The sequence below is a fragment of the Embiotoca jacksoni genome, unplaced genomic scaffold (assembly GCF_022577435.1).
Source record: "Embiotoca jacksoni isolate LCO1_2020_lvr unplaced genomic scaffold, fEmbJac1.0.p SCAF_10, whole genome shotgun sequence".
NCBI lineage: Eukaryota > Metazoa > Chordata > Actinopteri > Embiotocidae > Embiotoca > Embiotoca jacksoni.
This window is the reverse complement of record NW_027185230.1, coordinates 2,326,037-2,344,336: the sequence shown is the minus strand read 5'-3', so window position 1 is coordinate 2,344,336 and position 18,300 is coordinate 2,326,037. Positions and strand designations below refer to the sequence as shown.

At 41.8% G+C, this 18,300-nt stretch overlaps 3 protein-coding genes across 3 annotated transcripts in view; 2 read left to right on the top strand and 1 right to left on the bottom strand.

Moving 5' to 3' along the window:
* Positions 1-7,413, top strand: part of arrdc1b (arrestin domain containing 1b) — a 41,141-nt gene extending 33,728 nt beyond the window's left edge. The window contains exons 4-8 of the mRNA XM_069161539.1: positions 590-744; positions 1,113-1,295; positions 1,695-1,871; positions 3,099-3,561; positions 4,837-7,413. Coding sequence (XP_069017640.1) covers positions 590-744; positions 1,113-1,295; positions 1,695-1,871; positions 3,099-3,561; positions 4,837-4,901 — 1,043 coding nt within the window. The 3' untranslated portion in view covers positions 4,902-7,413. The remainder of the gene's footprint in view (positions 1-589; positions 745-1,112; positions 1,296-1,694; positions 1,872-3,098; positions 3,562-4,836) is intronic.
* A 669-nt stretch (positions 7,414-8,082) lies between these two features.
* On the top strand, positions 8,083-15,745 carry slc31a2 (solute carrier family 31 member 2). Its single transcript, XM_069161528.1, has 4 exons — positions 8,083-8,599; positions 11,424-11,490; positions 13,156-13,369; positions 13,955-15,745. The coding sequence occupies exons 1-4, from the start codon at positions 8,591-8,593 to the stop codon at positions 14,118-14,120; spliced, it is 456 nt and encodes a 151-aa protein (XP_069017629.1). The 5' UTR covers positions 8,083-8,590; the 3' UTR covers positions 14,121-15,745.
* The window catches only part of niban2a (niban apoptosis regulator 2a), a 28,885-nt gene continuing 26,190 nt past the window's right edge, over positions 15,606-18,300 (bottom strand). Inside the window, exon 14 of the mRNA XM_069161521.1 lies at positions 15,606-18,268. Coding sequence (XP_069017622.1) covers positions 17,340-18,268 — 929 coding nt within the window. The 3' untranslated portion in view covers positions 15,606-17,339. The remainder of the gene's footprint in view (positions 18,269-18,300) is intronic.

The window sequence follows — 18,300 nt, the reverse complement described above, 5'->3', positions numbered from 1 at the left end:
TACAGCAGAACTTTACAGCGTCATACAGAGAAACCCAACAATTCAACAATTCCCACATAAGCTAGGAGGAAAAACTCATCTTTAAGGCAGAAAAACCTCCATCTGAACAGGAAGAAACCTCCGACAGAACCAGGCTCAGAGGTGGGCAGAGCATCTGCCTCGAGCGGTTGGGGTTGAGAGGAGAGCAGAGAGAGAAAAGGACAGCATAGAGATACAAGAGAAGAACTGTTGGTGGAGACGACAATCACAGAGCAGACTTCGGTATTGAAATTTGGTTTTGAATGAAAAGATAGGTTGTTGTTTTTTTTGGTTAATAACTGATAGAGTTGACGCAATGCGGACAGTTCCATTAAAGTAATGGAAGTTCAGTACTCCCTCAAGTTACTTTTTTATTTAATTTTTTTATTTACTTTTCCTCCTTCTTTGTTTTCTTTTTTTTTTTTTTTATCTCCAACAAATCTCTACTGAGATAGACAGATTTCTGTATTTTAACTGGTTATTATTATTACCCCAATATCACATTTGAATGTTTTTGTTTAACCCATTGATTAGAAAATGTCCTTGTCATGTCTGTCAATCCTCTCTTCAGTTGCTGTCCCAACATCCTTTGAAGGACCCTTTGGAAAGGTTGTTTACCGTGTGAGAGCGACCATAGACACGCCCCTGTTTTCCAAGGACTACAAAGCCCAGAAGCCCTTCTACCTACTCAACCTGCTCAACCTCAATGAGGTGCCTCACATTGAAGTGAGTGTTTGGTTCTCAGATCTTCGTACTTTTTCTTCACCTTGATTTTTATTACTTCATGTTGTGTTCTCACAGAGTAAATCTGGGACTGGATTGAAATGGTGGGCGATTTTGAAACGCCTTAATGCATTTTTCATTTGACCTACCTTTTTCTTGGTCAGGGCTTATTCGATTTATTGGCAGAGCAGGATATGTAATGCATTTTATCCTTTACTCTCTCCTTATAATCCACTCTCTTCCTATCATGACTGTCACAGTTTCCTGATATTGGTGAACTCAGCAGAAATAAGGAATCAGCACAACAAGTGAAACCTTTTAAAACCAACTGCGCAGAAATAAACATTTATCCTGCAACTTTGTTTCTGCAGCATCAGAGCTATGCAGTGATCACTAAGAAGTTCAGCTACCTCTTGGTGAAGACGGGGACTCTGATGCTGAAAGCTCGCAGTGACCTGAGGGGTTACATCCCTGGTCAGGTCATCAAGTTATCCACCGAGATCCACAACAAGTCGGGGAAAGACACGGGGTGTGTACTGGCCAGTCTCATACAGGTACGTTATTGAATATAATCAATAATAATAATGATATTTTCTTTCTGTAGACTAACTGCGGTCCCAGTCTTTAGTATTCTTCAGAAAATAGACCAAAAAAAACACTTGATAAAGATCAAAAACACCTATTCACAGATTTCAATAATCGTTACTAAATACCGCCATAAGCACCGCTGGAGATATAATATACATCTCCACTGAGACATAACCATCCATAGAGGTCATTCTTTCATGTGGGAGCACAGAAAGTCTCCCTCTACCTCAAGGTAACACTAAAAGGACTTTTCTCAATCCATTTCAAAAGAACACTTTTTGTTGTAAGCTATACGTCAGAGGTGTGTGAAGAGGTGTGAGGTCAGCGTCACATCTTTTCATGTTTGTGTGTGTTTGTCACACCAGAAAGTGACATACAAGACCAAGCGGCCTGTGTTTGACCTGCGGACCATCGCTGAGGTGGAGGGAGCCGGAGTGAAGGCAGGGAAACATGCAGAGTGGAAGGAGCAGATCATCGTCCCTCCTCTTCCTCAGTCAGCGCTGGCCGGCTGCAGCCTTGTAGACATCGACTACTTCATTCAGGTCAGAGTGTGTGTCTGTGTGTTACTGTTGTAATACAGCTGTATTGATTTACCAGTACAAAAGGAATAATAGTACGGCCAGCGCTTTTTCAATCTTGTTTTGTTTCCTCCACGCAGCAGAATTTTACATTTCGGGGCTTGTTGTCGCTGTAAACAGAGATATGCTTCATTTTCAGCTCTTTCTGGTTTATTTTTCGACAGACCAGCTCTCGACATACTTTCAAATAACATCCTTTATACAGTATTAATTGTTTCCGGATCGAACCCACTGAATTATTGAGGATACACACTCATTATAAACCCACTCCACAGTCCCATCTATCCATTAATTATCATAAGAAATTATAAGAAAAGATATTGTGATTATTTTGGCTGCTTCAGGCTATTTTTTTTTTTTTGGTCATATATTTTATCATCAGCCTGTTTTTAAAATATTTTGTCAGTTTTCTTAAGACTAAATGTGCGTTCACAGAAATGCAGCACACAATTAGTTTTTTTTAAATGGGCAAATAAACTCTTCACAGTATAATGCAAGCTCCATTAGTGCTTTCCATCAAGATGTCACCATAATCACTTCCAGATGCAATTCAATATTTGGGAATATAGTTAAAAAGATATAATAACTATAATACTGAGAGATTCAAGCTCATTCAGCAGCATGTGTGTCAATTAATGTGTGGGTGAATGAGAGGCAAACTGTAAAGTTTGAGACTGATAAAGCATGTAAGTGCAAACTATTTACCATTTAATTTTCTTCTCTAACTTTAGATATCCTTTTCCTAACGCTGGGCTTTACAGTGCAACATTTAGCAGCTGATACGAGTGAAAATTAAGAATTTGTGAAAGTGGAACATTATTTTGCAGCATCGTGAGTCTTGAGTTCAAACACAGAGGACGACAAGACACATCGATATGCCAAACTCTTGAACTATTCATGATTAGCGAAAGATAGCAGTTAATAGATGGATCAGGTCGCAGCTTCTCACTGTTATTCAGTGATGCTGCTGCTTCACCCTCTTAAAGTGACAAGCAAACCTGCTTGACTTGACCACAGTCCAAAACTGAACTTGCTGCTCTGTGTCTGTACTGCATAAGATTGTAAACTTATGAATAGATTGCTTCAGATTTTATCTTTAGGTCTTTAAATCAAATTATTTCCCAAAAAATAACACCTATATTTTTAAATAAAAATAAACGACTTTATTATAAATCACTGGTTGTGTTACAGGTGTCACTAAAGTCTCCAGATGCAGTTGTCACTCTGCCCATCTACATCGGGAACATTGCTGTGAACTTTACTCCGTCGAGGCCCATGCCGCCCACCAGTCCAAACCGCGGTGCGGCCATGGCAACCGGTGCCGCTGGGGTGACGCCCAGTGCTCCGCCAGCGGAGGAGGAGCCAGAGGAGGGGCTGTGCGCAGGGGGCATCGCCAGTGAGGAGATTCCCACCAAAAGTCACTCTCAGCAGGACCAGTCAGGTCAGCCGGTCACCATGTCACCCAGCGCCTTCAGCCACGCGCCGGGCGCAGCGCTGCCTCCCGACCACAGACGACCCAATGCGTCCGCCCCACTGTTCTGCGTGTCCACTGGAGCCACCATACCTTTCTTCACTGATGGAAATGTGACTCCGGTCCCCACTTCCTGTTCTCTCATCCTCCCTCCAGAGTACAGCAGTTGGGACTACCCTCATGGTAAGTTCTTCAGAAACACATTACACACTGGCACCAGTGACAGAGTCTATATTAGTTGAGTGCAACGGCCGAAAAAAGTATCATCTTTATGATAGTTTATGCTTTGAGTTTTTACCACAATCAAATTCAGTAATGAGTCGTGTCACAGGCCGGCTTGTGGGAAGGACCAAGAGGACAATACGTGACTTTAAACTAAAGATTTATTAAATACAACAAATTAAACAATTACAACCTAAATTATGAAAATCTAAACATCAGCAAGGTTTTCTGTATCTGAGTGAGCGTAGAGTGAGGTGTGTTGAGCAAGAAAAGTAAGCACAAAAACCAAACCAAACACAAACCACCAACCATGCGTCCAGGGAGAGAGAAACTTGCTGAATCCTGCAGCTTATGTAGCAGCAAGCACAGGTGATACTCGATATCAGTGATGATGGACGTCCTGCTTTTCTCCACGATACAAAAGGAAAGACAGCTCAAAACAGGAAGTCAAAATGGCTGCCACAGTTGTCTCAAGTTCAGTTTCCAAATCTGGATAAACTCTGGCTAATGCTGTGCCTGAATTCAGCTCTTCACCCGAATAAAACACCCAGAAGTCCTATGAACCTCTATAATGCAGCTTTCTACTCATGGAAAGGTTCTGGCAACGCCAAGAGTGGCCAGTATTAATATCAGTATTTTAGTGTGCAACCAAGTTACCATCAGGTTGCTGTTTGAACTGATTTTGCCTGATGTCCCTCTAATGACTGGCAGATAGTTGTAAAATGACAGTTAAATGGCAGCTAATTCAAAAAACGAAATGTTTATTGCTGCTGCAGAAGATGGTTACAGTTTCATCACTCCCTGCAGATGTGATGACGTGGAGATATTGGGTAGTGATGACAAATATCTTAAGCTCCCCTGGAGCCTGCAGGTGGATGCTGGGGTGGTGATGGGGTTAAAGGGAAAAGCAGGAGTACTGACACAGGCCAGCAGTGTTTCTGACAGGTGAAGGGGAGAGACGGGAAATGTTTTCAGCATGAATCAACCTGCGTGTACGAGTCGAGTCGACTGCCTGAACTGGCTCGCAAGCATCGCTGCATCTCTGCTCTCAGGCGCTGAGCTTAGAACATCGAACACTCGCCGTGTTCTTTAATGCAGTAAACACCTCGGTATAGTAAGTGCTCTTTAATGGTAGTTGGTAAAGACAGCTACTTTTAAATTTAAGATGAAAGCAGAGTAAAAGATGACCTGAGGATGCTTCCGTACTTACATGATCCTTGCATGTGTGTGTTACAGAGCCTCCACCCAGTTATGAGGAAAGCTGCAGTAGCGCCAACTCCACTTTCACCAGCAGTCAGTAGAAGAAGCAGGTGATGGAGCATTGTGGCCACGCCCACCCGCATCTGTCTGCACTCGCCTCTCAACAAACCGGGACAGAGACATGCTGCGTGTAAGAGGATGGACGATAACTCCACCCTAAAATACCCTAAAGATCGTTTCCTCTAATAAGTGAAAGAAAAGGGATCATATCGTATAGTTTCACCTCGTGTCCCACCAAGTAATGTCAGACAGAGCGGGTGAAGATCACTGTGCCTAAAAGAAGTGTTTTGGATTGTCATACAGCGTTTAGAAGATTCAGTGATTGGACATGTTTGATTCTTGGAGTAGGGTTAAGAAATGGTTGCATCTGTGATGCCTTGAAAATAATTTTGGCCGATGACGAGCTCGAGTTTGACCTTTTAGTCTGGCCTTCTTTTGTGATGTCGTTCCAAATATGTGCTTGTTAGTTGTGGTCCACTTCTGTCTGTTTGTGTCTCAGCTGTCCTCGCCGTCAGCCCGGCAGAGATTTCATCATGCTGGATATCAAAGAGGTGAACAAACATCAACAGGTGCTGGTTCATTTGGAAAACCAGTAAAAAAAACCCTGTGTGTAAGATGTTACTGTGATCATTACATCTTCTTATAATGAAGTCTTTTTTTTTTGTGAAACAAGGTCTTAGTAAAACCTCTCAGCCGATCACCAGTAAAAATATAGTTAAATTAAAAATACTTATACAAAGCCATGGATTTACACTTAAATTGTTTTATTTATTTGTTAAATTGGCATAAATCAACCAGTTGATATATTTATCCTGAAAGTATTTGTTACAACAAATGAAACATAGCACACACTGACAAGTAACAAATTAAAATTCAAAGTGCAGATATATTGGGTCTGTACTGCCACCCTCTGTTGGCTCACATCACTGAGAGCTTTTGCTTCGACTCCACTTCTGTATTCAGAGGACAGTTAATCTGCAGATGAGCCTCCTTATTCCTGCAGCTGGAGAAGAAGATGAAAACACTGACAGCCCGTCTCTGCCCTGCTGTGGTCAATACTAGTACAAACTTTATCTCGACTTAGTCATGAAACTGGAGCTTGACGTGATCAACAAACTGAGCTGCTCGACTGAGTGCCTGCTTCTGCGATGCACCAGTTGACGTCTGCTGTAAAAGAATATACATCTTGTTTTCTTGCAGCTTCCTGTTTAGCAGACCCGACAGATTCGGGTTTGAGATACATGTCGTTAAATGTTCTTTTGAGTCTCACTCTGGATGTGTTGTTTTTAATCTTCTTTGTTGCCTTAACGTTCTTATAGTGTTACATTAGTAGGATGAGAATCTTCTTTCAGTCCGTGCAGATGATGACATACGTGTGCACAACACAGCACTTTTTGACATTATATTTTATATTTTCAGCCTAATCATATCATGACATGATCCTAATATGTTATAACTGTCCAAATTTCTGTTGTATTATAATTCAAATTGGTTACAGTAGTTTTTTTTTTTTTTTTGCAAAGTTTTATCTCTAGTAATTCATAACAACAGAACACAATTCATTTCTGCAATTTGATTGTTTGTTATATTGTGTCATATATTAGAAAATCGCCCTATTTATAACATGGTAGTGAGTTCCACCACATCACCCAGGCCTACTGTGTTGAAAAAGCATCAACACATATTTATTGTTGCATTTCTGTGGGAAAGTAATGCCGCTGAAGATCTGAAGCACAACTGCTGTACTGAATGTTTGTGTCACTACTGGTGTGTTTGTCTTTTTTTTCCCTCATTTTAGTGCAATGTCAAATCAGACTCCACTTTAACTTCTGTAAATTCCTAAAAAAAAAAAAAAGAGTCTCCGTTCTGGTGTTGGCGCCTGACTCTAAATCATTCTGCCGAATGTTCCCAGGAATTTGTATTTAGTTTTTCTGAGCTCGGTAATTCCACAGGCAAACTGCTTTGATTGTCCCCCATACAACAAAGACGTTATAGTGAATGCATGCCTTAAACAACCTGGATTCCCGACACCGCTTACATGAGCCCGCGATAGACTTGCTTCTTCTCTGGGAGGACGTCAGGATGTGCACTTCCTGTTTTGTCTCCCTCGGACTGCGCAAAGTGCACATGATGTATGCAAATGTAGCTTTTAAAAACAGTGAGACACTGGACCATAGATCCGTCAGACTTTGTTTTTACTCTTGTTTTAGAAAATATGTGCAATTCCTCTTGTCTGTAAGAATGCTGCAGCAGCAGCTCCCTGAAGTAATTTCACGCTGCCTTCATCAGTCCTCATTCTGTTGAATTCTTCTCCACCAAAAGGTACTATAGCTTTATGAAGCCCCACATGTTTTTTTTTTTTTCATTCTTCTCCCCTCACATACTGATGAGTGGTGTCTGGTTTTGTATTTTTCTACTTGTAAGCTGTTTACAGGTGCAGTATGCATATACTAATGGTAGCACCTCAACCAGTACATGTAATATTTCATCTTACAGTGCAGAATCAAAGTTGTACTGTAGAGTAAAACAATAAAATGACAAGACATGTGTTTATGTTGTTTATATCGTCAGCTTTGTGATTCTGAAATTGCCACGTGTCCAAAACGTTTCTTTTAAATAATCGAATGCCTTATGGGCAAGTTTGGGTGATTTCCTTTACAAGGAGTGCTTTACATAACAGGAAGCACTTCTCCTGTTTTCTAATTAAGAACAAATGAAAACATGGACACAACTGATCCAGAGCGAGATGTAAGTATAACATCTTACCATTTTTGGGAAGTAGCCTATATAAAGCCACTGGAATGTTAATGGGAAGCTTTTTGAAGCTGCTCCTAACGAATTCACTGAAGAAGTCCACCCAAAACTGACTACATGTTCTTTCCCAAAACATATACAGACCAGATTAAAGAACAATAGAAGAATGATTTAGCATGTTTGCACTTTAATTGCTCAATATTCAGCAGTATTCATATTGATATCTAAACAAAAATACTAGAAGATATTAAAGATTTGCCATAATTTGACATTTAATAGGTTGACAAGACTGCTATTTCAAAAAAACAAAACATTGTCTAGATAGTAACAGAAACCTCTCAGTAATTATAATATGGCTGTCGTCCCCAAATAACCGGCCTCCCTCCAGACCAGTCACAGCTGTCAGCTTCTTCACAGATAAGATTTATGACTAATTTTCCAGCGCGGAAAGAAAAAAAAAAAAAAAACACGAAATTTAACGAATTCGGTCGGCTCGCTCCGTCAGTCACGTGACCAGAGCCCGTCACCCATTATGTAAACAATCGGCGGACTATCTAGTTCACGCATGCGTAGTTTCCTCTGGACCAGCAATGTCAATACCGTGCGATTTACTGGTTATATACTGCTAATCTTTTCTAATTGTACTCTCTCTGCTCGATGTGGACGGGTGACATTTGGCTTCCCGGACTTGACTCGAGTTCACACGGAGCTCTTTGTTCTCGGTTGCTGGGAACAAAAAAAAAACAAAAACAAAAAAACTCCATTGACCGTCAGCCTCTGCTGGTTGTCTGAAGTCACGAGGTGACTTCGCCAGTTTCGCCCGGCTGCAAAGGTCCACCTGAATGGGTCACTGGCTGCTGCTGCTGCTGCAGCAGCTGAAGTGGCACACACCAGAACTGGTTCGTACTTGACTGCACCCGAACAAGAAAGTCTGTGATGGGAAAACTGTGACATTAGTGCGCTCAGCGAGTTCACCATGATGTCCGTAAGTAGCTCTCTTCTGCATTGTGTTAGTTGAGCGCCTTTATTTGGGTTTTCAAATATTTCTCTGCATGTTAAATTGCGGGATCGAGTCACTCGCCGTGTGGGAAAAAAAAAACACGTAATATTTTTCTTGGTTACCATAACAGACCCAGAGAAGTAGGACCGGGACGCATCCGTTTCTGACCCACGCAGCTACTTGTAACACCGTCGGGTTTGATTTGGAGCCGACTGTATCTGAAAGTGGTTTACTGGCTGTAACTTTGGTCCAATGTCTGAGACGGGTTTTTGTTTATTATGCTTGGCCCAGCATGTTTACAGAAATCAGGGAGGAAGAATCTTATCAGCACATTTCAATATACTTCACTTCGGTTATAACAAGGCTGCAACCTCAACCATTAATAACCGTGTGGTTACATGTATACCTCTCTGACACTGCCGAGCTAAACTGGATATTTGAATCTCTGTACAGTTAGATTTATAGCACAGCTGCTTTTTTTTTTTTTTTTTTTGTAGTGTACATTTTTTGAGTATAAGACAGTCGGCTAAATCTGCACTGAACTGTGAAACAGACAATCCAGCATACAGAGACATAATCAGTATGTTAACATGCACATGACCTACTGCTTTCAGTACAAAATCATTTCGGTTGTCACAGTCAGGTTTTCTGATGCATCAATGCAATTCTGACGATTCAAGTCATTATGATTTATAATTTGTTTTTTCTCTGCTGTAATATTTATAAAATAAAACCGAATACCTGAAGCACATTTTCTGAGGCATTCAAAATCGAGAGTCCGGTCCTTTGAGAGTGTTTTGGAGCACTACTATCTCTGTTTGTAGTCTCAACAGTCACCTGGCAATCAAACACCTGGTTTTGTGGAGCGGTTTGAAAGATAAGCTCAGATGAGATCAGATGAGCTGGACTGTCGACTCAAATAATCTATATTTGACTTGGTCCGACGGTCTCAAATACTTCTGCCACTCTGTCACTTTGACTGTTTGTTTGCCCTGTTAATAAATGTTAAAGCGGTTCACGAGTCTCTGTGTTTAGTATAGAAAGGAGAGGAATTTAGGGCAACCAATACAACTTAAAACAAGTCACATGAAGTTTATAGTTCTCGCTGTGCTGCTCTAGCAGCTCTTCCTCTTTCTAGTTGTTACATCAAGGGTAAATGTGACAACTTGGATTACTCAATTTGAAACCTCTGTTGCTCAATAAACGAGAATGAATGACCGAGGTTTAATACTACTGGTCAGCCAAATGCAATGATTTAGTTAATCCGTTTCAGATTAAAAACCCTCTAGTGTTACATAAACGGTTCAAGCACATACCAGCTTTTGAACCAGCCTTGTTTTGGGTGTTGTCATCGTTTCTACAAATATCAATTCACTCAGCAAGTTAATTGCCGGGGACATGGTGACGTCACCAATAAGAAGTCTGAAGAGGGTGGGGAAGATGAGCAGAGAGACGGCTGACCATACGGGTTTCTAGCAAACCAGGAGAACATGAAGGCGAACTGAAATATTATCACCCAAAGCAAACAAGTTTACCGTTCACGTGAAATGACAGAATTCTGAGTTCAAATCGGGCGTAGTGCGCTTGTAGCTGTGCGTCGACACTTTTAAGTGCACTATCTTCAAATTTCTCCTGAAATGCAGCCGTTCAAATCGTATCGGTTAAGTGTTCGCTTGCCTGCAACCTGTTTGCTCGGGGAGCTTCGTTGTAGTGATGTCACCATATTCCCAGACATGCAAATAACATGGGAAGTACGATGTTATCATTACAGACAGAAATCACGACCAAAGCTCGACAACATAAGAGCGTCGTTGGAATTAGCCTTCGGTGAATGTATTGATTTGCCTTTAGTTGGTAGTTCACAGTGACGTGGTAAAGATGGAGGTCCTTTTCAGATTCAGATGGACTTACATGATGTGACTCAGCAAATCTCTGAACCACCAGGATGCCTCTCATGCGTTGTGTTTTGTCTTTACGTAGGACACGACTTGAACGAACAACATACCTCTTTTTTTTTTTTTCTTTTTTTTTTTTACACTCAAGCTGCAACACTTGAACTTCTGCTGTAGCTGTTCTCATTCAGACAGTCGCCAGTGTGCAGCTGGTGAGAGACACTCATGCCAGGACAGGTGGTGCATTAGCAGGGAAGACGGGCAGAGAGCTGGACTGCTGACTGAGTAACAGACGCACGCAAACAGTGCATTCCTCTGTCAGGGACACATCCACAGCAGCAGGCCAGAACAAAGTGTGCTTTTGTGGGACAATACGTCCTGTAATTGTGGGAAAGAGCTGCTGAATAGATATTTGTCCGAAACAGCGGAATTCCTTTTGCATTTAAGGAACCCAAAAGTCCTGTGTTTGAAACGAAGGAGTTTTCAAGCACAGTGTAAAATAATGTAGAGATAATTGAAGAGAAGTTCTGCTTCTTCCAAATCTTGTTTTCTGCCTGTATCTCTCCTGTATCTAAAATGTAAATCTTACTTGTAAGAAGTCTCTCTCTTTTTTTTTTTCTTTTTTTTTTTTGTACTTTTAAGGCATGTGGCTGGTAAGAAAAGATAGAAAAACAGAGTCATCAAAGATCTTCTGAGTGTTATTGCACCAGAAGGTAAAGGTGGGGAGGACTGATGACAGAGCAGTGCAGTAGCTCTCAGTCCTGGGTGACTGATCCTGGAGTGCAGGAGGATGAGCTCAGTCTTGTCGTAACTGTTGGTCCTGCTTTAATTATGCTCCTCAGAGGTGTAAAGGTACTCTTTAACTTCACCTCAACCTATTTTCAGGTTTTTAATACATTTCACATGTTTTTTTTCAGATGACCTTTGAGGTGTCGAGCAGCGTGACGCTGCTGTTTGACTTCTGGGATGTGCACGGACCTGCAGGTAAGCTGCTCCGTGTGAAACAAAAAAAATCACCTCCAATTAGAATTAATAGTTAATTTCTGAGAGACTGCAGAGCAGCGCCAACTCCTTCAAACCAGTTCATCTTGTCAAGGCATGTTGTGTCGACAGATAGCTGCGTTTCCTGACTGCTCAGGAGAAGTTGATATGATTGCTTACGTTACAGTACAATGTGAGGCCGAGTGTTCCTTCGTGTGGACGACAGCAGCTTTGATTTAACAGCAGTGACAGTGGATTCACATGAAATCTCTCAAACCCCAAGCGCGCGACTATAAACGTGTTTATCTCGGAAACCCCTTTTTTCTTAACTTGACACGATTCGTACTAAACTTCTCAGTGCAACTGTGTTTAATGTTTGCACGAGCAAAATCGGCTACATACGAACATTCGGTACAATGAGCCTGAATAGCCGATAAGAATTAGAATCCGACTGAGCGTTTCAAGCCGAATGTTTCATACCCGACAGTTTTTGCTGCTCAAAGGTCGAGACACATTTTGGCCGGTGATTAAAAAAGTATTTAGGTCTGATGGCCAGCCCTGCTCTGTACTGCAATGTTACGGAACATGTTAGCCAACATTCAGTAGCGTGTTTGGTGGAACAATTAAATTCCATTTGGTTTGTATTGTACCAAATCACAACACAAGTAATCTCAAAACACTTAACATGGTTAAGTATTTACCACAGAACTGTACAACAATATAGAGAGGAAGACAACAATCAACAATATTTGTAAGAAAAAAAACCCCTCCTTTTTAAAAGGAAGAAACCTCCGACAGAACCAGGCTGAGAAGTGGCGGCCGTCTGCCTCCCCCGGTCGGGGAGAGAAAAGAACAGTATGATAAAGGAGACAATAAACAAACACAAACATAAGCTCCAGAGATACCTCCAAAAGAAGGACAAAACTATGCAAGTGAGGGAAACTGCATAGAGAGATAACAAACAGTAACCAACAGGAAGATAATGAGATGTAATGGTGGCGTATAAACACACAGAGTGAAACGGATGGGAGAGGAGCTCGGTGCATCATGGGAGGTCCCCCAGCAGCATCGGCCTATAGCAGCGCAACTATATAATCAGGGGTGACTCAAGAGTTGGAATAAAATATATATAAAAGAACATTTCAAGCCCAAACTTTAAAAGTAGAGAGGGTCTATGCATCCCACAATAAGTTTGTGATTCGCTAACGTTGGCTTTTGATATTGTTCATTGTAATTGTAAATCCCAGCTGACTTCACCTGCCGTCCTTCAGGAAGGAGCAACCAGTTCAGTGTCAAGTGGATGTTTCACAGCTCAATGAATATTACAGTATTAGAGGGGTCAGATGGAACGATTGATGCTCCTGTCGTACGTGAGAGAGAGCAGGGAGGAGTGTTTCTCTGCTGGAGACCAGACGACAGGGAGTCACTGCACCCGGCCAGGAAACATGTGGACTGACTCCTCCTGCGTCCTGACTCCATGCTCTTTGTTTACTTGCGTTTGGCTCTAACTTCATCTTTAGTAAACAGATGTGAGAGTGCTTCCACTTTTATCTTCTAACTCTGAAAGAAACTTTCAGTGTATTTTCCACATTGTTCGACAAAGGTGGTAACTGAGCGACGTAGTGAGCGTGTGCTCGCGTTAATGGTGCGCGCGTGGTGTTGTTGCAGGGATGGTGCTGTCGGTGTTCGTGGTCTTGCTCCTCACAGTGTTTTACGAGGTGCTCAAAGTGTGGCGGGTGTGGCTGGGCAACGGCTCCGGTCTGACCCAGCCTCAGTCCCGGTCCGGCCGCAGCGACAGCAGCTCCGTGCTGGAGAGCAGCCCCTCCGAATCCTCGCTGACCCCGATGGACTCCCAGCCTCCAGCTCCAAGCCTCAGAAACAGGTCATTAATTCAATCGTGATTTGTACTGAGGGATTAGGGTCACCACGGTATGATCGTAATAACTGTATGTTTTTTCTTTATCATTATTATTATTATTATTATTATTATTATTATTATCAGTTCCATTGTATGAAGTGCCGTCTGAGTGTTCTTAACGATTACCAAAAAAGTTGACAGTTTACTGGAGTTGCGTGAAAGCGCAGTTTCACTCACACCCACTGATGTTGGGAGCTGGGATGTGTAACATTATTCCAACAGAGCCTTTTATGACCTACTGTGACACCTGTATACTGCTGACATGATGATTTCTCTTTTCTCAGATTTGTGCTGCAAAATACAAATAATGGCATCAAAAATAAGTACAATTAGAAAAACATCTGTTTAAACAAATATTTGTACCTGAAAACCGAGAAAAAAAAACACAGTTATATTCTTTTTGGGTTATTTTTACCCTCAACTCGCCATTTTAGTGTATATTAAATCAAACATGCAGAGTTCAGACTGGATCTGCAGTAATTAGCTGAGTGAAGTATTGGAGGTGTAACCGGTCCTCTCCTTCGTCCTCCTCCTCCTCCTCCTCCTCAGCTGGCTGCTGCACGTCATCCAGACGGCCCTCCACATGCTGCAGGTGTCTCTGGGCTACATGCTGATGCTGTGCGTCATGTCCTACAACACCTGGATCTTCCTCGGGGTCATCGTCGGCTCCGTCCTCGGTTATTTCATCTCATTTCCTCTTCTGGGTCAGATGTGACGGTTTGGACAGCTCAGACACTGACAGATAAGGACAGAGGACAGCATTTTTGTTTCTCTTTTTCTCTGTTGAGTTAAAAGGATTACATGCTCTGGATACTTAATTGGAAACCACATGATTCAATAATTTTGGGAGTGTTTTTTTTTCTTTTTTTTTCGGTTGATGCAAGAGGAGAACTAACTGTCGCACAAAACTCCTGGATCTGGAAACTCACATTTGTATGCAAAAGTCATGCAGTCTTACTTCAGTTTTTTTGTTTCTTGACTCACTGGAAATGTAAAATCATAATATTTCTCCTTCACCGTAAGGACGATGTGCCGGGCTTTACAATGAATGACGTGGTTTGTTGATGTTAAAGGGACATAGCGCTCAGCCTCTGAGTCGTGAGTAATGCACAAGAACTTTTTTTTTTGTTGTTGAATGCATCGGGGAGGGAGTGCTCCGGCCTCCTGTTCTTTGTTTTGTAATCTTAAAAAAAAAAAAGAGAATAGATTTAGAGAGAAGTTTATTTAAATTGCACACAGGAGAGGTTCCACAGAACCCAGAGACAGGAAGTCATCCTTAGCTTTTCTGCACGAGTTTGACATACTTGTATAGCTGCTTCATGGTTTGCTGTTTATTACTAAATAATTCAGGATGTCGTTATGACACTACAGATGATTCAACAATGAGGTTTCTCATCAGTTAGAAAAGCAGAGCTCTGAGGACACAGCTGCTGTAACTTCAAGGTAAAACGCAGCCTGAACACTCGTGTTTTTGACTGCTTATAAAACAACCTTTTTCTTGTGGGACTAACGGTATGTGTAAAATATTGGATGTTTGGTTGATGTGAGAATATTTCTGCCCGGTTATTGCAGTGCTTTGGGGCGAAATGTAAAAGCTGACTCGCAATTGGCACAGACATTTATAGTCGGAGATCATAAGACAGTTTTCAGTCAGTTTGGAGAAGTGACTCGTGATTTTAGCTCGTAAACTCCCCTGACGGGTCATCTTGGTTTGCTAACTGACCATTTTCACACATATATCAGTGAAAGTTCCTCATTTGGTTCTGTGGCAATCATTCACAAACCAGAAGAAGAAAAACAAAAAACAGTGCCTTTCAGATGTGACTGTTTTTTTTAAAAATCTGCTCTTCTCATTTAAAGAACGTATATTTAACTATTTTTATAACTGATTCTGAACACTAGAAGTATATTCAAATAAGTTTCTAGGTGATTTATTGTTGGATATCAATAATTTTCTTTGAGACATCTTTCTGTCATTGAATAAGACTCTCAAGGGATTTGTTTGACAAAAGTAAAAAGATTAAAAAAAAGAATAAAGCTAGTGAAATAGCTTTTTTCATCCATTTCAATATGAATCCTACAAATCCAAACAAAAGAAATATACCCACGCCACGCTGGTTTTATCATAAATAAATGACCTGACTCATCCTGACTAATGTGCCTTGGATACAGTGACAACAGGGAAAAGAAAGAATTGAAACCTGCTTAGCATTTTATTAAATGTGGTCTGTTGACTACAGAGTGTGAAATGCTGTCACAAAAAAATGTGGTAACACCTTAATTTACAGGAAAGGAGTGTTATTTGCTACGAATTATAATAAAAACGGAGACTTCAAATTACTTTCATCTACTTTATTCTGTGTATTCACGACACAACTGCCTCATTGTTTCATCTCTGCTCTGTTGGCTTCCTCAGGTTTCTACCACTTTTTAATATTTTCTCAGGTTTTTGCTGATCTGACTCAAACATCTGAGGACACGTGGTGTCAGCTGTTGTACAACATGACGCAGCGATTGTACATTTTGTTGATGGTGGATATATAAAAGTGTTCCTTGGCCTTTTCTGCCGGCATAATCTGGAGTCTTTAAACGCACAGCAAGTCAAGAGAACCGTGCAAAACTAAAATCTGTCGACTGTGTGGACATTATGTAAAACGTTTCAATACTTGGTATCAAATTTAAGAGTTCTTTTCAGGAAACCTTTTAAAAAAACGATATGAAAATGACAAAACCACAGAAATAAACAACGTTAACAGTACGGTTACCAAACAGGTAGTTACATACTGCTGTATTTTAGGAATGAAAGCCAAATATTTAGTGTCCCTTTAATGATTTACAGAAACAAGGATTGTCTTTTCTAAAATGACCTAATGTCTTACACAAGGATAAATATCAGTGGTGCTACAGCTTGATACCTCTACAGCTTGATACCAGTTTTGGGTGAACTGACCCTTTAACTCGGATTTGAAAAGTTTCATTAAATAGTAGATTAGCTTTAAATAGAAACGGTCATCATCATATCGGATAGAATGTAATTACAAAGAAGCAGAACAAACAGTATATCAGTGATGTAATGTCGCTGCAAGCCAAAATAAAGAAATCTGTGCTTGTAATCACGAAAAGGACTTTTCAAGTTCATCTTCTATTTTGAAGAGCCATCACTTTTCTTGGTCATCTCTACACCCTCAGGCAAAGTCAGCTGAAACAAAACATTTACGTCATTTGCCCCAAAACATATACAAAATATAAACATCTTTTAAAAGCATTGAGGATGCATTCAATTGTTTCCTGACCGTTTGAACTGAAACACGTTGAAACATAAAGCCCATTTGCAAATACAAGTCAACAAATTACATGTTTATAACATTAAACTTTACAAGAATAGATAGCAGTATTTGATACTGTAGTACAAATGCAGAAGCATGTAAAGTTGTACTATAGCACCCCCTGCTGCCCAGATACAGGCGATGATTGAGCTCCATTCATTTGCATTACAGTTAAAGACTATTTGTAATGTGTTTTTAAATGAAAAGAAAATGGGTCTGACTTCCTGCTGATGTAAACAAACCTTAAACATCTGAAAACATCTTTAGTTGTTTAGTGTTCCTGCCAGAATGAGTGAATGTTTAACAGTGTTCATGGGATGAAACCGGCAGCCTGAAGGGGCCGATCTAAAGGAATTTATACACAAAATATGAAAAATAAAACTCTGAACTGAGATTCAGTACGAGAAAACCGGTCACCAAAGATATGAGTAAAAAAAACTTAAGGGGGCCGTGGGAGAGTTGGTTTTTGGAGATAACAATATCAAAGAACAGACATGTTTAAACCCTTAAATACAATCTATATTCATTCATCTTCTCCCTCCATAAATGTGTCGCACACACTGCTGTTCGCTCCAGTTTTCACAGTGAGTGTGCAGAGGAATGTCTTCCTACGCTAAAACCACTTCCACTTCTACCTGGTCGATGATTTTGTCCTCTCCATTCAGACTGTTTGTGATTGGCTGAGGCTCGCCCTCATCCGGCCCCTCAGCGGTCGGAGACAGGTAGTCGCTGTCGTCACGCGGGCCGCTGTGTGAAACCGCCGGTGGGGGCGGTGACGACTCGTGAGCTGATTCTGCTGCCGAGGCCTCGGCGATGCGTTCACTGTCATCCTCCTGCACCGCTATGTCTATTTCCTCGATGGTGTTCTTGATGGCTGCTTCCTCCTGATGCTCCGTACCAGCTTCCTGCTTCCTGCTTCCCACCAGCTGCTGGACGATGGTCTGCGTAGACGTCTTGCTTCGCACAGATTTCCTGGGGACGTCCTCCGTGACGGTGGTCACATGTGTCACCTCCTCCCGCACCCCGTCCTCCATGGTGATGGTGCCAGTGGTCGGCTCCGTGCCGGTGGTCGGCTCCGTCCCGTTGGTCATGTCACTCTGGTTCTCCTCTGGCACCGGCAGCACCATCTCCACCACCGGGTTAATCAGGTCCCTGATTTCATTCACGCTATCAGGGGATTTGGGACCCCCTGGTGAGCCTGGGTACTCGTCTTTCTCCCCTTCGTCCTCCTCTTGGCACTCAGACGCCTCAGCCTCCTCCTCAGGGATGAGCTCCACCCCTGGGACCTCCAGGCAGGACTCGTATTGCAGAGGAACCCCGTCCAGCTGTATCATGGACACCACCTGCCTGCGTCTCTTCCCCCACCTTCCTTCATCTCCGCTGCCTACAGACCCCTCCGGCTCATCGCCACCGAACTTGGTAGCCCAGTCCACAGAGGGTGTGTCCTCGAGCAGGTGTAGGTTGGGGTCGCTGTTAGTCAGAATGATGCTGTCCCTGTAGAGATTGTGTCTCCTCTGTACAGCCGCCTCCTTCACAGCTGGAGACAAGAAGAACAGGAGACATGTTAGC

What these genes read in the sequence shown, in the direction of transcription:
- slc31a2 (XM_069161528.1), top strand. An exon ending in GGATGTGCACGGACCTGCAG is followed by an intron (nt 11,491 to 13,155) that starts GTAAGCTGCTCC and finishes GTGTTGTTGCAG; the next exon opens with GGATGGTGCTGTCGGTGTTC. An exon ending in GCTCCAAGCCTCAGAAACAG is followed by an intron (nt 13,370 to 13,954) that starts GTCATTAATTCA and finishes CCTCCTCCTCAG; the next exon opens with CTGGCTGCTGCACGTCATCC.